Genomic DNA, 17698 nt, shown 5'->3' with positions numbered 1-17698 from the left:
TAAGACAAAGTCTTACTATAATAAAGTTATCTATACTAATAAAAGGATCGACCGGACATCTTCTGGACAAAGCCACGGTGGCAGGGCCGAGGCAGAGGCAGTTAGGGGCGATCAGGCCAGCGGGGGAGCAAGCAGTTAGGGGCTAGATCAAGCTGGCAGGCAGGTGAGTGGTTAGGAGCCAAAGGTCCTGGATTGCGAGAGGGATGTCCAACTGCCAGTTTAGGCTCGATCCCACAGGGATCCCCCAAGGGGTCCTGGACTGGAGAGGGTGCAGGCCAGGCTGAGGGACCCCTCTCCCATGCACAAATTTCATGCACTGGGCCTCTAGTAAACATATATGAAGAAAGGGCAGGGCCTGTTCAGGGATCATGAGATGTGACCAGATGTGAGATGCCCAAGAGGTTGGGCTGGCAGAGGCCAAAAATGAGCCATCCATGGGCCAAACAGAGATTGCTTTATTTGACCTGCATGATGTTTTGGTTAAAATATTATTAAAACTTTACTTGCAGGGTCCTGACCAGATAGCTAAGTTGGTTAGAGCATCATCCTGATACGCCAAGGTTATGGGTTCAATCCCTGATCAGGGCACATATAAGAATCACCAATGAATGCATAAATAAGTGGAACAACAAATCAATGTTTCTCTCTCCCTTCCTCTCTCTCTCTAAAAATCAATCAATTAATTTTTTAAAAAAATTTAACTTGCTTACCTTTAATTGGGAAATGGGCTCTCTTCATTTAAAGGGGAGTTATAGTAAAAAATAAATAGTACCAGACCTATATAAATATATTACTCCAAAAGTAGGAGAGGGAGGCAGGGAACAAGAAAAACAAATGGAAGATGAAAGGCATTCATTAGAAAAAAATTAACATGAAACAGATGATGATTATGAACAAGAGAGCGGAGTGAATTTTAAAACAAGAGATCAAAGCAAAGATGACATAGTTCAAAGAAGAGATGAGGAGACAACTGGAGGAAATGGCATTGGCAGAGCTCAGGAAAGAAGTGTTTTGTTTTGTTTTTTTCAAAGCAAAGGTCATTTCTGAAACATCAAAAAGGAAGCTAGCCTTGCTGAATACAGAGGATAGGATTGCAAATGCAAGTGAAGGAGTTGAAAATAAACAATTAAAAAGGAACCAGAAAATACCATAGCTAACAAGTATGAAGGTAATAGAGGGGTGTGAGGTAACATAAGTTCATGGGTTTCTTCAACTTTATAGCTGCAAATCTTTTTTTTCTGGTTTTATTGAGATATAATTGTATTAGTTTAAGATGTACAACATAATGATTTCATATATGTATATACTGTGAAATGATTGCCACAACAAATTTGGTTAACATCCATCACCTTACATAGTTAAATTTTTTCTTGTGAGAAGAACTTTTAAAAACTGTAAATCTTGCCCTGGATGGTGTGGCTCAATTGGTTGGAGTGGGGTCCCATGAAATAAAAGGAAGTGGGTTTGATTCCCAGTCAGGGCACATGCCCAGGTTTCAGATTCAATCCCTGTCAGGGTATATTCAAGAGGCAGCCAATCAATGTTTCTCTCTTGAATCAATGTTTCTCTCTCTCTCTCTCCCTCTCCCTCTTTCTCTCCCCTTTTCTCTCTCTAAAACCAATAAAACCATATTTTTTAAAAAGAACTGTAAATCTCTTTTTTTTAAAAAAAGCTTCGTCGTCATCTTTTTTTAAAAATTTATTTTATTGATTTTTACAGAGATGAAGGGAGAGGGATAGAGAGTTAGAAACATCGATCAGCGGCCTCCTGCACACTCCCCACTGGGGATGTGCCTGCGACCAAGGTATATGCCCTTGACCAGAATCGAACCTGGGACCCTTGAGTCCGCAGGCCGACGCTCTATCCACTGAGCCAAACCGGTTGGGGCAGAACTGTAAATCTTAAGATACCTTTTAAACCTTGATAAAGGAAGAAACCAGTGTATAAGCATATTTAAAGATATAAAAGGAACTAACAATAATAATCAAGGCTGGATAGAAAAGGATGAAAAAAATTATAACAATTACTCTTTTTTGACTTTTGAATTGTAATATATATATTACAATATATTTCCTGAATAGGATAATATATATATATTATCCTATTCAGGAAATGAATGAATACATTTTTAAGTAATAAAACAAAATCAGTGCAATGCAATAAGGAACACAGAGCTACTGGTAGAGCACTACATAAAAACAGATTCATTGAAAACTGGGAACTAGCAGAATTGCAACTGAACAGAAATCAGTGAAGGGAGAGAAAGGCAAAAGGATTATGAAGTATCTAAGCTTCTGAATTTACACTGGTTTACCAAGAATGAGAATTACTAATAACTAAGTTAATTACAAACACAATCCAGCTAGATTAAGCACCTTAGAACAGTTAGCTGCAGCTCATCAAAACATCAGAAAACTCCAAAATCAAACACATTTGATAAAATAGGTTATCAAATAGAAGTTAAGCCCTGCCTGGTGTGCTCAGTTGGTTGGAGCATCAATCCCGTACACCAAAAGGTGGCAGGTTTGATTCCCAGTCAGGTTCAATCCCTGGTTGGAGCATGTGTGAGAAGCAACTGATCAATCTCTCCCTCTCTCTCTCTCCTCCTCTCTCTGAAATAAATGTTTTTTTTTAAGTTAATAAAGTCAGTAGAGAGGCCAGAGCAAGCTTCTTAGACTTTATATTAATTTTAAAAATGCAGCCCGGCCTGTGTGGCTCAGTAGTTGAGTGTCAACTCATGAACCAAAATATCCCCAGTTTGATTTGTTGATGGCTTCTTTTGCTGTGCAGAAGTTTTTTATTTTGATGTAGCCCCAGTTGTTTATTTTCTCCTTAGTTCCCATTGTCCTAGGAGATGTATCCGTAAACATATTTCTACAGAGATGTCTGAAATTTTGCTACCTATGGTTTCTTCTAAGACTTTTATGGTTTCATGTCTTACATTTAAATCTTGTATCCATTTTAATTTTATTTTCGTGTATGGTGTAAGTTGGTGGACTAGTTTCATTTTTTTAATGTATCTGTCCAATTTCCCCAACACCATTTATTGAAGAAACTATCTTGACTCCATTGTATGCTCTTGCCTCCTTTGTCAAATATTAATTGAGCATAATGGTTTGGGTTGATTTCTGGGGTCTCTGTTTTGATCCATTGGTCTATATGCCTATTCTTGTGCTAGAATCACGCTCTTTTGAGTACAGTGGCTTTGTAGTATAACTTGATATCTGGTATTATGATTCCTCCAACCTTGTTCTTCTTTCTCAAGATTGCTGTGGCTATTCAGGGTCTTTTTTAAATTTTTATTCCATATAAATTTTTGGATAGTTTGTTCTAGGTCTGTGAAATATACCATTGGTGTTTTAATGGGGATGTCACTGAATGTATAGATCACTTTGGGTAGTATGGACATTTTAATGATGTTGATTCTATTCATCTATTAACACGGTATTTTCTTTCACTTCTTTATATCTTCCTCTATCTCTTTTTTTCAACGTCCTGTAGTTTTCTGAGTACGGGTCTTTTACCTCCTTGGTTAGGTTTATTCCTAAGTATCTTAATTTTTTGTTGTTGCAATGATAAATGGGATTTTTTTTTTTTTTTTTTTAGTTTCTCTTTTTGAGATTTCATTATTGGTATATAAAAATGCCATTGGCCCGGCCAGCATGGCTCAGTAATTGAACACGGACCTAAGAATCAGGAGGTCACGGTTTGATTCCCAGTCAGGGCACATACCCCAGTTGTGCACTCGATCCCCAGTGTGGGGCCTGCAGGAAGCAGCCAATCAGTGATTCTCTCTCATTATTGATATTTCTATTTCTCCCTCTCTCCCTCTCTGAAATCAATAAAAATATATTCATAAATAAATAAATAGATTCAGGCCTTATCTTTAAAAAAATGCCATCAATTTCTGGATGTTAATTTTGCATCCTACTATGTTGATGAATTCATTTAATAAATCTAGTAACTTTTCGATGGAGTCTTTAGGGTTTTCTATATACAATATCGTGTGGTCTTCCAATAATGACAGCTTTCTTCCCCCTTTCCAATTTGGATGCCTTTTATTTCTTTTTCTTGTCTGATAGCTATGGCTGGCACTTCCAGTACTATGTTGAACAGGAATGGTGAAAGTGGGCATCCCGTCTTGTTACTCTTCTTAGGGGAAATGGTTTTAGTTTTTGCCCATTGAGTATGATGTTGGCTGTAGGTTTGTCATATAATGCTTTTATTATGTTGAGGTATGACCCCCTCTATTCCCACTTTGCTGAGAGTTTTTATCAAAAAAGGATATTGGGTTTTGTCAAATGCTTTTTCTGCATCAATTTATATGATATTGTGACTTTTTGTCTTGCAACCTGTTAATGTGCTGTATCACATTTATTGATTTTCAGATATTGTACCGGCCTTGCATCCTGGAATAAATCCCATTTGGTCATGGTGTATGATCTTTTTAATGTAGTGCTGAATCTGATTTGCTAAAAATTTGTTGAGGATTTTAGCATCTATGTTCATCAGAGATATTGCCCTGTAATTATCTTTCTTTGTAGGCTCTTCATCTAGTTTTGGGATTAGGGTAATGCTGGCCTCATAGAAAGAGCTTCAAAGTGTTCCTTCCTCTTGGAATTCTTTTGGAATAATTTGAGGAGGATGGGTGTTAGTTCTTCTTTGAATGTTTGGTAAAACTCCCCTGTGAAGCCATCTGGACCAGGGCTTTTGCTTTTTATGTTACTGCTTCAATTTCATCAGTAGTTATCAGTCTATTTAGATTTTCTGAGTCTTCTTTATTGAGTTTTGGAAAATTGTATTTTTCTAGGAATATATCCATTTCATCCAGGTTGTCCAGTTTGTTGGAATAGAGTTGTTCATAGTATTTTTTTTTAAATGATCCTTTGTATTTCTGTGGGGTCAGTTGTTATTTCACCTCTTTTGTTTCTGATTTTGTTTATTTGGGTCCTCTCTCTTTGTTTCTTGTTGAGTCTGGCTAGAGGTTCATCAATTTTGTTTATCCTGTCAAAGAACCAGCTCTTGGTTTTATTGATCTTTTATATAGTTTTTTAGGTCTCTATGTCATTTATTTCTGCTCTGATCTCTATCCTTCCTTCTACTTATTCTGGACTTTTCTTGATGCTCTTTTTCTAATTCTTTAAGTTGTAGGGTTAGATAACTTTTTACCAGTTTTTCTTTTTCAGGTAGGCCTGTAGTTATATGAACTTCCCTCTTAGGATTGCTTTCACTGTGTCCCATAGATTTTGGATTGTTGTGTTTTCATTGTCATTTGTTTCCAGGATGTTTTTTATTTCTTCTTTGATCTCTTTGGTAACCCATTCCTTTTTTTAAAAATATATTTTATTGATTTTTCACAGAGAGGAAGGGAGAGAGATAGAGAGTTAGAAACATCGATCAGCTGCCTCCTGCACACCCCCCACTGGGGATGTGCCCGCAACCAAGGTACATGCCCCTGACCGGAATCGAACCCGGGACCTTTCAGTCCGCAGGCCGACGCTCTATCCACCGAGCCAAACCGGTTTCGGCCCCATTCATTTTTTTTTTTTTTAAATATATATTTTATTGATTTTTTACAGAGAGGAAGGGAGAGGGATAGAGAGTTAGAAACATCGATGAGAGAGAAACATCGATCAGCCGCCTCCTGCACACCCCCTACTGGGGATGTGCCCGCAACCAACGTACATGCCCCTGACCGGAATCGAACCTGGGACCTTTCAGTCCGCAGGCCGACGCTCTATCCACTGAGCCAAACCGGTTTCGGCCCCATTCATTTTTTAATAGCATGCTATTTAGCCTCCATGTATTTGATTGCTTTTGAGCATTTTTATTGTAGCTGATTTCTAATTTCATGCCATTGAGGTCTGAGAAGAATGCTTGATACATTTTCATCCCTTGTGTATTTTATTTTTAATTTTTAAAAAATCTTTACTTTTATTGATTCCAGAGAGGAAGTGAGAGGGAGAGAGATATAAAAACATCAATAATGAGAGAGAATCATTGATTGGCTGCCTCCTGCACGCCCCACAGGGGGGGGGGGGGGGGGGGGGGAGGGGGGGAGTGTCAGCCCACAACCCAGGCATGTGCCCTTGACCGGAATCGAACCTGGGACCCTTCAGTCCGCAGGCCAACGCTCTATCCACTGAGCCAACCCAGCTAGGGTTAAATATATTTTTCTTGATTTCAGAGAGGAAGGTAGAAGGAGAGAGAGATAGAAACATCAACGATGAGAGAGAATCATTGATCAGCTGCCTCTTGCACCCTCCCTACTGGGGATAGAGCCTGGAACCCGAGCATGCGCCCTTGACCAGAATGAACCGAAACCTTTCAGTCTGAAAGCCGACCCTCTATCCAGTGCACCAAACCAGCAGGGCCCTTGTGTATTTTAGATTACAGTACATCTCAATTCCAACTAGCCAACTTTCAAGGGCTCAGTAAGCACATGTGGCTAGACCACCATACGGAGCAAAGCATTTGGTGTATTTACTAATCCTAAAGTTAAAAGCCCAACTCACAGAATCACCTGTCCCTTGGTTTCAGAGGACACGCAAGAAATAATAATGGCAGAGTTCTTGAGTATTTACTTTGTGACATAGGAAGGCAGAGATGCCCTCCTCTTTTGACAGAGCAAGACAACTCTCCCTCAGTGCCCGACCGCCCGACCGCTGTCCCGCTCCGGCGTCCTAATCAGGGTCTAGTGAGTAGACGCGCGCACAGGAGCTGGCGCCGGTCACCTGCAAGCTGAAGAGGTCCCGCTGGTCCTCCTCCTCCTCCTTCCTCCTCCTCCAGACCCACCCCGTCCACCGACTCCTACTCCTCGAACTGGTGCTTAGAGGCGCCATCATTCCAAGGAAGGGCCACCGCCCGCTTAATTTGGCCCGGGACCGGTCTCCTGACGCAACTAGCGAACGCGAGGGGGCGCCGCTTTCTGTAGCCGGGACTCGGCTTCCGGGCGCTCGCGCGCGGAGCTCGTCGCAGAGACGCCAGCGGAGACTTCCGCTTCCGTCCGCCCAGGGGCGTCGCCGCGGTGGGTGAGCTGGCGCGCTCTCCTTCCTCCCGAACTCCGTCCCCCTCCGGGTTACGCAGACTCTCCCTTTTAGCGGAAAACGAATTCCTCTCGCCGGCCAGACGCAGACGCAGTGCTGGACCCGCAGCCGTAAGACAAAGAGTGACGTCCAGAACCGGAATCATGGAGGCGACCCATCAGGGCTTGGCGGCCACGGGGAGCTCCGCGCCGCCGCGGGAGAAAGAGGAAGAGGCCGGCCCGAGCTCAGGCCCGGAGCGTAACTCTGCGGGCTCCTCGTCGACTCCTGAGATTCCACCGCCTGAACCCTCCAACGCCAACGCTGTCCCCGAAGCGATCCCTCCGCCCGCGCCGCTTGCTGATGCCGTTCCGCGCACCTCCCCAGGCCCTGGCGGCTCCCGACCCGGCCCGGAGACGTTCCGCCAGCGTTTCCGACAGTTCCGCTACCGAGACGCAGCAGGCCCGCGAGAGGCGTTTCGGCAGCTGCGGGAGCTCTCTCGTCAGTGGCTGCGACCCGACATCCGCACGAAGGAGCAGATTGTGGAGATGCTGGTGCAAGAGCAGCTGCTCGCCATTTTGCCCGAGGCGGCGCGGGCCAGGCGGCTTCACCGCCGCACCGACGTTCGCATCACCGGCTGAGCGGCTGGCGGCCTGGTCCGGGCGCGCTCTGGACTGGAGCCGTGATCGGGTCCTGGGGCCTGAGCCTCGCTCCCCACTCCACGTTAATGAAAACGAGCTTTGGCAGCTCTTGTAGTCTGATGTAGCCCTTTCGTTCGTCCTTTACTGGGTTTATTTTCCCGAGCGTATTTCCAACCTTCTTTCTTGTTAGGGGGAGCCCATGAGAATAAAGCCTTTGTTTCCTATTCACTTGGCCTTCGTTGGCTTTTGTTGGATTACGTGTTGGCTAGGCCTAGGCATTCACCACATCTGGGAAACTTTTCTCTTGCACACTTCCCAGGACCCTACTTGGGTGTCCTTTGTTTCGCTGGAGTCTGTAATGAGGGTTCCATATTCGCCCCTACCTCTCACTAGATAGAATCTGTTTGTTTTCCTACCTGAGAAAATAGTGACACATCTTGCCATATAGGTTAGGTTGGTGCTTGTGGCATCGGGCAGGCAAATAGCTGGCTCTATTCAATGATTGCTTACCTGACTACCTCTATACCAGCACTGCCACCAACTTGCCCTAGTATCCTGCCCTTTGGGCACAGATTCCCAAAAGGCCCAAACCGTTGGGCTATTTTAATAGGTTCCTTATTAGGCTAGTTCTTGCTAGCTCTGGTTTATGCCTCCAGGTTCACCTTCCTTGCCAAATTTTAGGCTTCTAGGAGGATTTAAGCAGAACTGGTCTGAACTAATTGATTATATTGCTAGAGCTAGGCATTTGAAAAAATTTACTGATTTTGTTCCACATATTTATGGATTCATTGGTTGATTCTTGTAGGTGCCCTGACCAGGGAATCAAACATGCAACCTTGGCGTATCAGGCAGATGGCTCGAACCAACTGAGCTGCCTGGCCAGGAGAGCTACCCATTTAAATTTCTCTCCAACAACTTCCATTTATTTTTTAAGTAAGCATAATTGTTTAGAAAGGTAGGAAGGAGCTTGGCAGGTGTGTCTAAGTAGTTAGAGCATCTTTTCGCTTGCCGAAGGCAATGTGTCTCTCACATCAATGTTTCTCCCTCCCCCTTCCACTCTCTGAAAGGCAATGGTAAAAATACCCTCAGGTGAGGGTTAAGAAAAAAAGGGAAGAAGGAATGTGGAAATAGGGAAGCTCTTCAATGAAATCTAAAGCCTACTCTGTTCCTTGAGTCTTCAGCCCAACCAGGAAGGAGCTAATTGGGGTCCACAGGCAGTTTGGATTTGTCTCAAAAGTATCCTAAATGCATCAGGGTGCCATCTCTTATCAGGAAGGCCAAACCTGTCTTCCCTGCACTGCTTTCAATAATCAAAATCTAATAAGCCTGCAGTTCACATGAAATAGAATAGGCTAGAGGCTGGTGTGTGACATTTTACTTTTGAATATTACAGATAAATTAATTCAAAAGTATTTTGCATACTTTCTTGGGATTTAGGGTCTTGAGCTTCTATCCATCTGCCTCCCTGCAGAATATAAATCTGTTTAGAATATAAAAGCAGACTTCCTTCAAAAGACAATGTTTATAGAAAGTTAAGTAATGCATATTAAGAGAATTTTATAACTCAAAAACATGACAAACATAGCAACAAAAACCTGTTTTATTTTTTCCAAATACAGATACAGAAGTTTGCATGTTTTGCAAATATTGCTTTAAAGCAACATTTCTATATACAGCGCCTTCTGTTCTAATAGCGCGTAAACATAATGTATCCACAGTGCAACGTTGGCTCATCAAGGGTCCACCTTGCATATACTCTATCACTTAAAGAAACAAAATGATTACTCAAACCAGAACTGTTTGTCAAGGCAATTTTTTAAAAGGTGGATAGTTTTACTCAAAAGAAAACTTAGGTAGTGTACGTATTTCTAAATGGTAACAGTAATATTTGCAAATAACAGTTTCCAGTGCTCCAACTTGGGGTTTATTCAGATTGACCCAGGAATGAGGATGGAGCCCCTTAACATGGCTTTAAATTAGGGAAACACACTGAGGTTACCAGAACTTGGAGTCATCCCTGCTTCCCTACAGACAAAAGTCACAATGAGTGAAATGGGACTTTTTTTCTTTGCAGAGAACTTAATAAGCCCAACTAACTGACAAAATTAGGGTAATTCAGTTAGTTTAATTCCATCTTTGAAAAAGACATGAAATTGTCCTAAGGTTACAGCTCCCCCAAATGTGACACTCAAATTTATTTTAAGGGGGAAAATATCAGTAACCTAATAATACAAGTCGTCATACCTCACAGTTGTGGCTACAGAAAACCATCCTGTTTCTTCCCTTTTCAGACAAGCATCACACAGTTCTTAGAATGAGGCTGTCTGATAAATTATGCAAAACATAGATGCCATGCACACTCCTAGAGGGTTTCTTCCTATACCAGAAACGCCAACCTTAGCAATGGGAAACAGCCTCTTTGTATAGGAATTGTGTCAGCTTTATTACAGATGTCATAGCTACATGTATTCCCTCTGATGGAAAAGCTACAGCAGGTCAACTTGTCCTAAATTCATTTTATATCACATGGTGAACAAATCGCTGGACAGCATTCCCTGAAATAGATCTTGGTACAGAGGCCTTCATGACCACAATGACCTGTGCCTAAAGCCTAACCATTCCACAAATCGCTGGAGATACTGTCATTGCTATTGAGATATTGGCTACTTCACGTTTACATAGTAAATATTTGCAGCATATAACATTACAGATTCATAAACCCATAATTAACTTGTGAGTGTTAATGGACAACTGTGCTTTGCTTTTTGCTTTTAGTGATTAAGAAAACTCAACAGTGAAACAGGTCACTCCTCAAAACATGGAACATTTTCTTTAACTTTGTCTAGTAAGGAAAAAACCAACAATATAGCAATTACATGTAGAACCGTAACCTGTGAGAGTAACAAATATTGTCTCAAAAGGTACAAATTGTATCTGGACATTAAGCAGCATAATCACCTTAATTTCACAAAATAATACAAACCGGAAATTTAAAGTGTTAAAAGTATATTAAAACAATTTTGAAAATGCCACTATTAAACATACACCCTTCAGGGAAGGAGGAAAGCGGCACATGTAGAATCTAAAGTTTGTTTACAGCAATATAAAATAAGGTAATTCCCCAAACCACATTCTTTGTAACAAATCTTTACAGTGAAAGAGTTCAAAATTTGGGGAAACACTTTTTGGACATTAAATAGAACTGGGAAGCTGTCAATATTAAGAAGTGGGTAGAAAATGCTGTCCTTTGGGTTCCAGACCCTGCCTGCTTCAGTTTGGAATTCCTCCTAGCTTCTTAGAACAGTGAAGATTCTAGTTCCTCCACAGGCTGTATGGGCTCTGCTATAAAAGACACAACCCAGCCAACTCTGGGGTGACAGCATACAAAACTTGTCCCCGGTACCATGACGTCATGCACGAGATGTGATGAGAAAAGTGAAGAGTCCAACAGAGAAGGCAGGGCAGCCAAGGCCTCTGCTCCTTTCCAATCTCCACAGAACGGTGAAGTCACGACATTCCCATGAAGCTGGAAAAATGAAAATGATACCTGCTGCCTAAATCCATGCCAGGCAGAAACCACAAGGCTTGGCATGTGCCCCAACCTGACAGAAAAGTCAATTAAATAAGCTGCAAGTTGAATCTACAATAGTTTCCGACGAAACTTTTTTGGCTCTCATTCCATTTATCATCAGTGGCACGATTTCAAGTGAAGTTTGTGCAAAAAGACTCACTCTCCATCCAACGATGTGCACAGAAGAAGGGAATCCTAAGAGTCTGTTTGCTACCTTCTTGGTAGGCTCTGAGATCAGAGTGCCCTGCCCTCCAGCAGCCAAAATGGCCTCTTTGTCCAATGTCCATCACACCCCATGTGCCCAGATCCCTGAAGCCAGTCGGTGTCACATGCATTCGGCATGCTAGGTTTATTTATTTAAAAAATGCAAAGTTCCTCCTGCAGGCGCCCCTGTATTGTGCCCCCATTAGTTTTGGGTGCCCTGTTTCATGTTGAACAGCAGAGCGAGATCTGCTGCACCTTGCCCAAGTCCGTCAGCAGCTGCTTAATGCAATGCTTGAGCTGTGGAAGCCTGGCCAGGGGCTGCGGAGGCTCCAGTTCCCCAGTATAGTCCAGCCAGCTCTCCAACACTGCAGGCAGAAGAGAGAGAGAAAATCCAATGAGTTCCCAACACTTGATGTGCAAGACTGTCAAGAACTTCAGCACCAATTTCAACACCATATCCCATTTGACCACTCTTAGGGGGCTGGAAGGGGAGGCCAGTTCAGGCAACATTCATTCATCAACCTCTCTACAAAGTACTATCCCAGGACAAAACTCAAATGCTTTAGAGCAGTGCAGTCCAATAGAACTTTCTGCAACATGGAAATGGTCTGTGTTGTCTGATACAGTAGCCACCAGCCATATGTACCTACTGAGCATTTAAAACATGGCTAGTGCAAATGAGAAACTGAATTTAAATTGTATTTCATTTTACCCTGGATGGGTAACTCAGTTATTAGAGTATCGTCCCGATATGCCAAGGTTGCCAATTCGATCCCAGGTCAGGGCACAAACAAGAATCAACCAATAAATGCATAAATAAGTGGAATAACAAATTGATGTTTCTCCTCTCTCTCTCTCTCTCTCTCTCTCTCCCCCTCCCCCCCACTTCCTCTCTTTCAAATCAATAAATAAATGTTTAAAAAATATTTTTTATTGCTTTCAGAGAGGGAGGGAAAGAGAAACATTAATGATGAGAGAGAATCATTGATCAGCTGCCTCCCACACGCCCCTTACTGGAGATTGAGCCCCCAACCCGGGCATATGCCCTGACGGGGAATCGAACCATGACCTCCTGGTTCATAGGTCGATGCTCAACCACTGAGCCATGCCAGCTGGGCAATAAATAAAATTTGTTAAAAAATAAATTATAGCCCTGGACAATGTTGCAAAGTGGTTAGAGTGCCGGCCCACGCACCAAAGGGTTGAGGGTTCAATTCCCAGTCAAGGGCACGTAACTGGATTGCAGGTTGAATCCCAGCCTAGTTAGGGTTCGGCGGGAGGCAACCAACTCATGTGTCTCTCTCACATCAATGTTTCTCTCCCCCACCCCCACCCCCACCCGCATCCCTCCCTCTCTTTAAAAAAAAAAATCAATGGAAAAAATATCCTCGGGTGAAGATTAACAAAAAATAAATAAAAATTATATTTAATTTTAATTAAACAGCCACACATAGCAAGTGACTATATTAGTGCAGCTCTAGAGTCGATAAGGCTTTCTCAAGCAGCTTTGCAGTCTCACATACAATCATCTCCCCTCCTCAAACACAGCCCTCCACCTTCCTCCCCACCTTTCTAACTCTTTTGTTTCCTGCAAGTTACTTCTCAGGAAACCTTTCCCAACTCTACACCCTGAATCTGGTCCCACTGTTACGAGTGCTACGCTATCTCATGTTCTTCTCCTTTGGAGCACCTACCGTAGTTTGTAATCACATATAATGGATGGTTTAATTAATATCTATCTCTACCACAAGATCAAGCTCCATGAAGGCAAAGGCCAAGTCTGCCTTGCTCACCATGATATATGATAGAGCCTCCTTCCCCCAACTGATGGACAGAGTATGACTTAACCTGTACCTGCAGCCTAGACATTCCTGAGCACCTAACAAGGCACCTTATAAGGACTGTACATTGAACCACCAATCAGCACCTACCAAATACCCTAAGCCCCCGATTCCTAAGTCCCTAGGTGCCTAATCATGTGCCTTATATGAAACCACCAATCAGCGTGTGCTGAGTGCCCTAAGCCCCGTCCCTTCCTTTTCCTCCCCTCAAAAGGCGTGTTCACCCCCACGTGCGCTCTTTCTCCTTTGGAAGGCAGCCCGGCAGGGGTCTTCTCCTCCAATAAAGCCTGTGTCCTGGTATCCTGGTCTCCGGCCCCCTGTCTCATCTTTCAATATATCCCTAACACTCGATTGTGCATGGAACATAGCAGGCACTCAACAAAGGCAGTGAAAAAATGTGGAAATGGTCTGGCAAAATGCTCCACTGACTGCTCAAGCTCTGCAGAGCTCACCGTCCTCCCTCTATCAGATTTTCTTGTTGGTACCTGGGGGTTCCAAGGAGAGGAACCTTCCCTCCTCCTGATCCCAACAAGTACAAGACTTGAAAATAAAAAAAATAAGACTGCCTTCTCAGAACTGAACTTGAAAACAAGAGTAAAGAATCAAAGTCACATGAGAGTGGCTAGTGACCTGTTGAGCAAGAAAAACTCCATAGTGACCAGTTTCAATACATTGGTAAGTCTTAAAGAAGTAGGTAGGTTCTAACTTCTCCCCTAAGGGCAGATTCCTTTGGCAACAACAGAATGTTGTTCACCCAGTTTCCATGGTGCTAAAGTATTCTCAGGGACCCAGAGCCACTCCTACTGCCATTCTTTGAAAATGAACAATTTTCAGTCTGACATTCAATCCTCCTTAAGCAATCTAATAGCATTTGCACAAATAGTGGTATCAGTTACAATTCTAAGGAGCCCAAGCAAACTTTTTAGGAGTAAGAGAGACATAAAAACTTCTTCCAGAAATGCCCTCACAATGGACCCTGAATTAGCCTCCTAATCTCAGTTCCTCCAGTTTGCTTCAGGGACAAGACATAAGCATGAGGTCATGTGGATCTCTCTTTCTCTCACTATCCTCCAATGTGGCAATCCATTTTCCAGTATAGCCAGTCCTCTTATCATCCACTCTGAGTCACCTCTCCAGCAGAAGACATCCCTCTTCTCAAGGCTCCGCTTCAGTCCCAGGAGTTCCAGAAAGCCTGCCTGTAATTGCTGCCCCTCAAACAGTTCTCCCCTGGCATGGCCTCAGCCAAACACATGTCCTGGACACACCTTATGACCCTAGCTGTGTAGCATATGGCATTTTCCCGAGTTCCTTCATAATATGTTTTATATCTCCAATTAAAGTAATAATAGCTTGACTGTACTCAGCATCCTCAAACAGAACATTTATTTCTTAATCAGGCTCTATTTTAAGGATGAAAACAAATAATTAGAAAATAAAGTGAATAATCAAGAAGGAATTTTGTCTTCAAAAACCAAACTGGCAACTTCCTGGGGATCAAAAGGGAATGAACTTGATCATGTTCATCATCACAAGATATCTGTTACCACTAGTATCTGGGAGAAATACCCAGGGACTACACAAATGATTCTGTCAAGTTCTATTAAATTTCTACTGATATAGAGGAGAAGGCTTCATTTCAGATTTTATCAAGGGAAAAAATAAAAACGTTGTGTGTTTTTTATATTAATCCTCAGATATCCTAAAAACCCAATTAAGAACTCGGTCAGGCCAAAACTGGTTTGGCTCAGTGGATAGAGCATCGGTCTTCGGACTGAAAGGTCCCGGGTTCGATTCCAGTCAAGGGCATGTACATTGGTTGCGGGCACATCCCCAGTAGGGGGTGTGCAGGAGGCAGCTGGTCGATGTTTCTCTCTCATCGATGTTTCTAGCTCTCTATCCCTCTTCCCTTCCTCTCTGTAAAAAATCAATAAAATATATTAAAAAAAAAAAAAAAAAAGAACTCGGTCAGTAAAGATTTGCTCAACTTACACACAGTCTGCAGGCAGAGCGTACTTGCTCTTCGGCAGAAAAGACTGAGCAAGTGAGGCAGAACCCCTAGCATCACACAGACCTTACAAGTAACCGATAAATACTAAAAGTAAGGCTGGTCCATCTTGAGAAGAGAATGGAAGTGGGTGAAACTGAAAAGGAGGCAAGAAATACGTTGTCCCTGGAAAGCCAGGTAGGGGAGTTCAGAAAGCAGCTCATCCTGGCAAGCTCGCAATGCCTGCCAATGGGCAGAGAAGTAGGGAGGAGACCTACCATCCAGCTCCTTCTCAATCGAGTCCATCCTATGCGTGACTTCGTCCTGAAGAGATTCCACATGGGTCAGCAGGTTAAACTGCCACTGGTGCTGGGAGCTCAGGAGCCCCTCTCCACCTCTGTCCAGCAGCTTTTGAGCAGGTATTTCCTCTGGTAGGACCTTTTTGGAGACATATTCCCTCACCTGGGGATGCAATTGACATTTAAGTTACTGAATGGAGACAGCTCCAGCCAGCCAGTGTTTGACACCATCTGAAAAACCAGTTGCAGTTTAAATATTCCAAATGTCTATCTCTTTCCTCCCTCTCTTGGGCACTGGCCAAAAACATGCCTGCTGTACCAACTGCAACCACCTCAGGGCAGCACAGACCTCTGGCTCCGAGGACCCTACGGCTGCTTCTCAGTGGCTTGTCCAATGTCCTAGGTCTTACGTGTGAGCCTCACAGAATGGCTTCCAGAGCCCTGAGATCAGAGTATAGCAGGACAAGTATAAACAAGATATGTGGGAATCAAACAAGAGTTTAAGTCCTAACTCTATGTCTTGCTGAATACATGAACCTGGATAAGTTATTTCACCTCTCCAAGCTTCTGGTTCCCTTTTGGGAAAGATGGTAGTAGTAAAATCTACTTTAAATGTTCATGAGAATGAAATAGTATAAAACACAGTGCTGGACAACCAAGATGGCGGCATAGGTAAACACCTGAACTTGCTGCCGCGCACAACCACATCAAAACTACAACTAAAAGACAAAACAAATATCATCCAGAACCATGGGAAGGCTGGCTGAGTGGAAATTCTACAACTAGAAAGAAAGAGAAAAGTGCATTGAGTCTGGTAGGAGGTGTGGAGGTGAGGAAGTACGGAGGCGCGCAAGGGGCTGGCAATTGGGTACGCTGTTGCCTTTTTCAATCGGGAGGGAGATACAAGCTCCTGACTGCTCTGAACTCCAGTTCCAGATGAGACTCTGGGGACCCAGACTCATACGGAGAGAAACTGGACTGTCTGGCATCAGGCTGGAACACGAGGGCAGCTTTCTCTCAGAGGTGCTTGCAGCAATCATTGTTTCTGCATGGTGCCGTAGGACACAGAGACCCGGGGGCCTCTTCGGGGCAGGGCTGACAGGCAGCCATTGCTGTATGCTCTGCCCTGGTGATTCCTTGAGACCCTGCCCCACCCAATTTACAACCCCACCCAAGCTGTGCGCAGAGGCTGTTGCATATGAATGGCCTGGCCTTTTGCAATCTAAAACCTAACAAACTGCAACTGGGTCAGCGAGCCCCAGAGCTTCCAAAAGAAGGCCCAAGGCTCCACAGTAGCTTGCATTGCTTCACAGCTGGGCTTCATCTGGGCACCTCCAAACCTCAAACAAAGAGGAGGAATCTGCAGATCTCTCTGTAGCTTCTGCTGGGTGGCCTCAGGCAATGCCTGACTTTACACCTCCTTGGAGATCCAAGAGCCAGTGTACCCAGTGGTCAGAGTGAGAACATCTAGATTACAACTCTTCACATCCATAAGAGACACACTCAGAGGGCAGACTCAGTGAGCGCCAAAGCCCCACTGAAGCAAGTCCTGCCCCATAAGGGTGTCTCCAGCACAGAAGTTCTCTCATTGTAAACACAACTGGTCCTCACAGCCAATTGGCCTGGAGGTCAATTCCTCCCAGTGATACCAACAGCAATCAAGGCTTAACTACAACAAGACTGTGCACACAGCCCACAAAGGGGTACACCAAGAGTGTCGACCTCAGGTAACTGGGGAGGCTGAGCCACTGGGCCCTAAAGGACACCTAGCACACAAAGCCACTTCATCAACACAAGGAAGAAGCCAAAATGCGGAGACAAAGAAACAGGTCACAAATGAAAGAAATGAAGGAAAGCAAACTACTGGATAGACATTCAAAACCACAGTTATAAGGTTACTCAAGAATCTTCTAGAAACCTCTGAGAAATATAGTGAGACCCTCAAGGATATGAAAAAGGACCAATTAGAAATTAAGCATACACTGACTGAAATAAAGAATAATATACAGAGATCCAACAGCAGACTAGAGGATCCCAAGAATCAAGTCAAAGATTTGAAATACGAAGAAGCGAACAACACCCAACCGGAAAAGCAAAAAGAAAAAAGAATCCAAAAATATGAAGATAGTGCAAGAA

General features: G+C 43.4%; 3 protein-coding genes across 7 annotated transcripts in view; 1 reads left to right on the top strand and 2 right to left on the bottom strand.

Annotated features, from left to right (window-relative positions):
- CNBD2 (cyclic nucleotide binding domain containing 2) overlaps positions 1–6915 on the bottom strand; it is a 56554-nt gene extending 49639 nt beyond the window's left edge. The window contains exon 1 of the mRNA XM_054724390.1: positions 6735–6915. The gene's annotated coding sequence lies outside the window, so the exon portion shown is untranslated. The remainder of the gene's footprint in view (positions 1–6734) is intronic.
- Positions 6916–7016: 101 nt separating this feature from the next.
- SCAND1 (SCAN domain containing 1) lies at positions 7017–7891 on the top strand. Its single transcript, XM_008149762.3, has one exon. It carries the CDS (start codon positions 7190–7192, stop codon positions 7661–7663), a length of 474 nt encoding a protein of 157 aa, XP_008147984.1. The 5' UTR covers positions 7017–7189; the 3' UTR covers positions 7664–7891.
- Positions 7892–9247: 1356 nt separating this feature from the next.
- PHF20 (PHD finger protein 20) overlaps positions 9248–17698 on the bottom strand; it is a 122052-nt gene continuing 113601 nt past the window's right edge. For all 5 annotated transcript variants that reach the window (XM_008149663.3, XM_054723645.1, XM_028157820.2 and 2 more), the window contains 2 exons: positions 15542–15725; positions 9248–11803 (listed from right to left, as the gene is read on the bottom strand). In XM_008149663.3, coding sequence (XP_008147885.2) covers positions 11661–11803; positions 15542–15725 — 327 coding nt within the window. In that variant the 3' untranslated portion in view covers positions 9248–11660. The remainder of the gene's footprint in view (positions 11804–15541; positions 15726–17698) is intronic.

The sequence above is a fragment of the Eptesicus fuscus genome, chromosome 12, assembly GCF_027574615.1.
Source record: "Eptesicus fuscus isolate TK198812 chromosome 12, DD_ASM_mEF_20220401, whole genome shotgun sequence".
Classification (NCBI taxonomy): Eukaryota; Metazoa; Chordata; class Mammalia; order Chiroptera; family Vespertilionidae; genus Eptesicus; species Eptesicus fuscus.
This window is presented reverse-complemented; position numbering and strand designations above follow the sequence as displayed.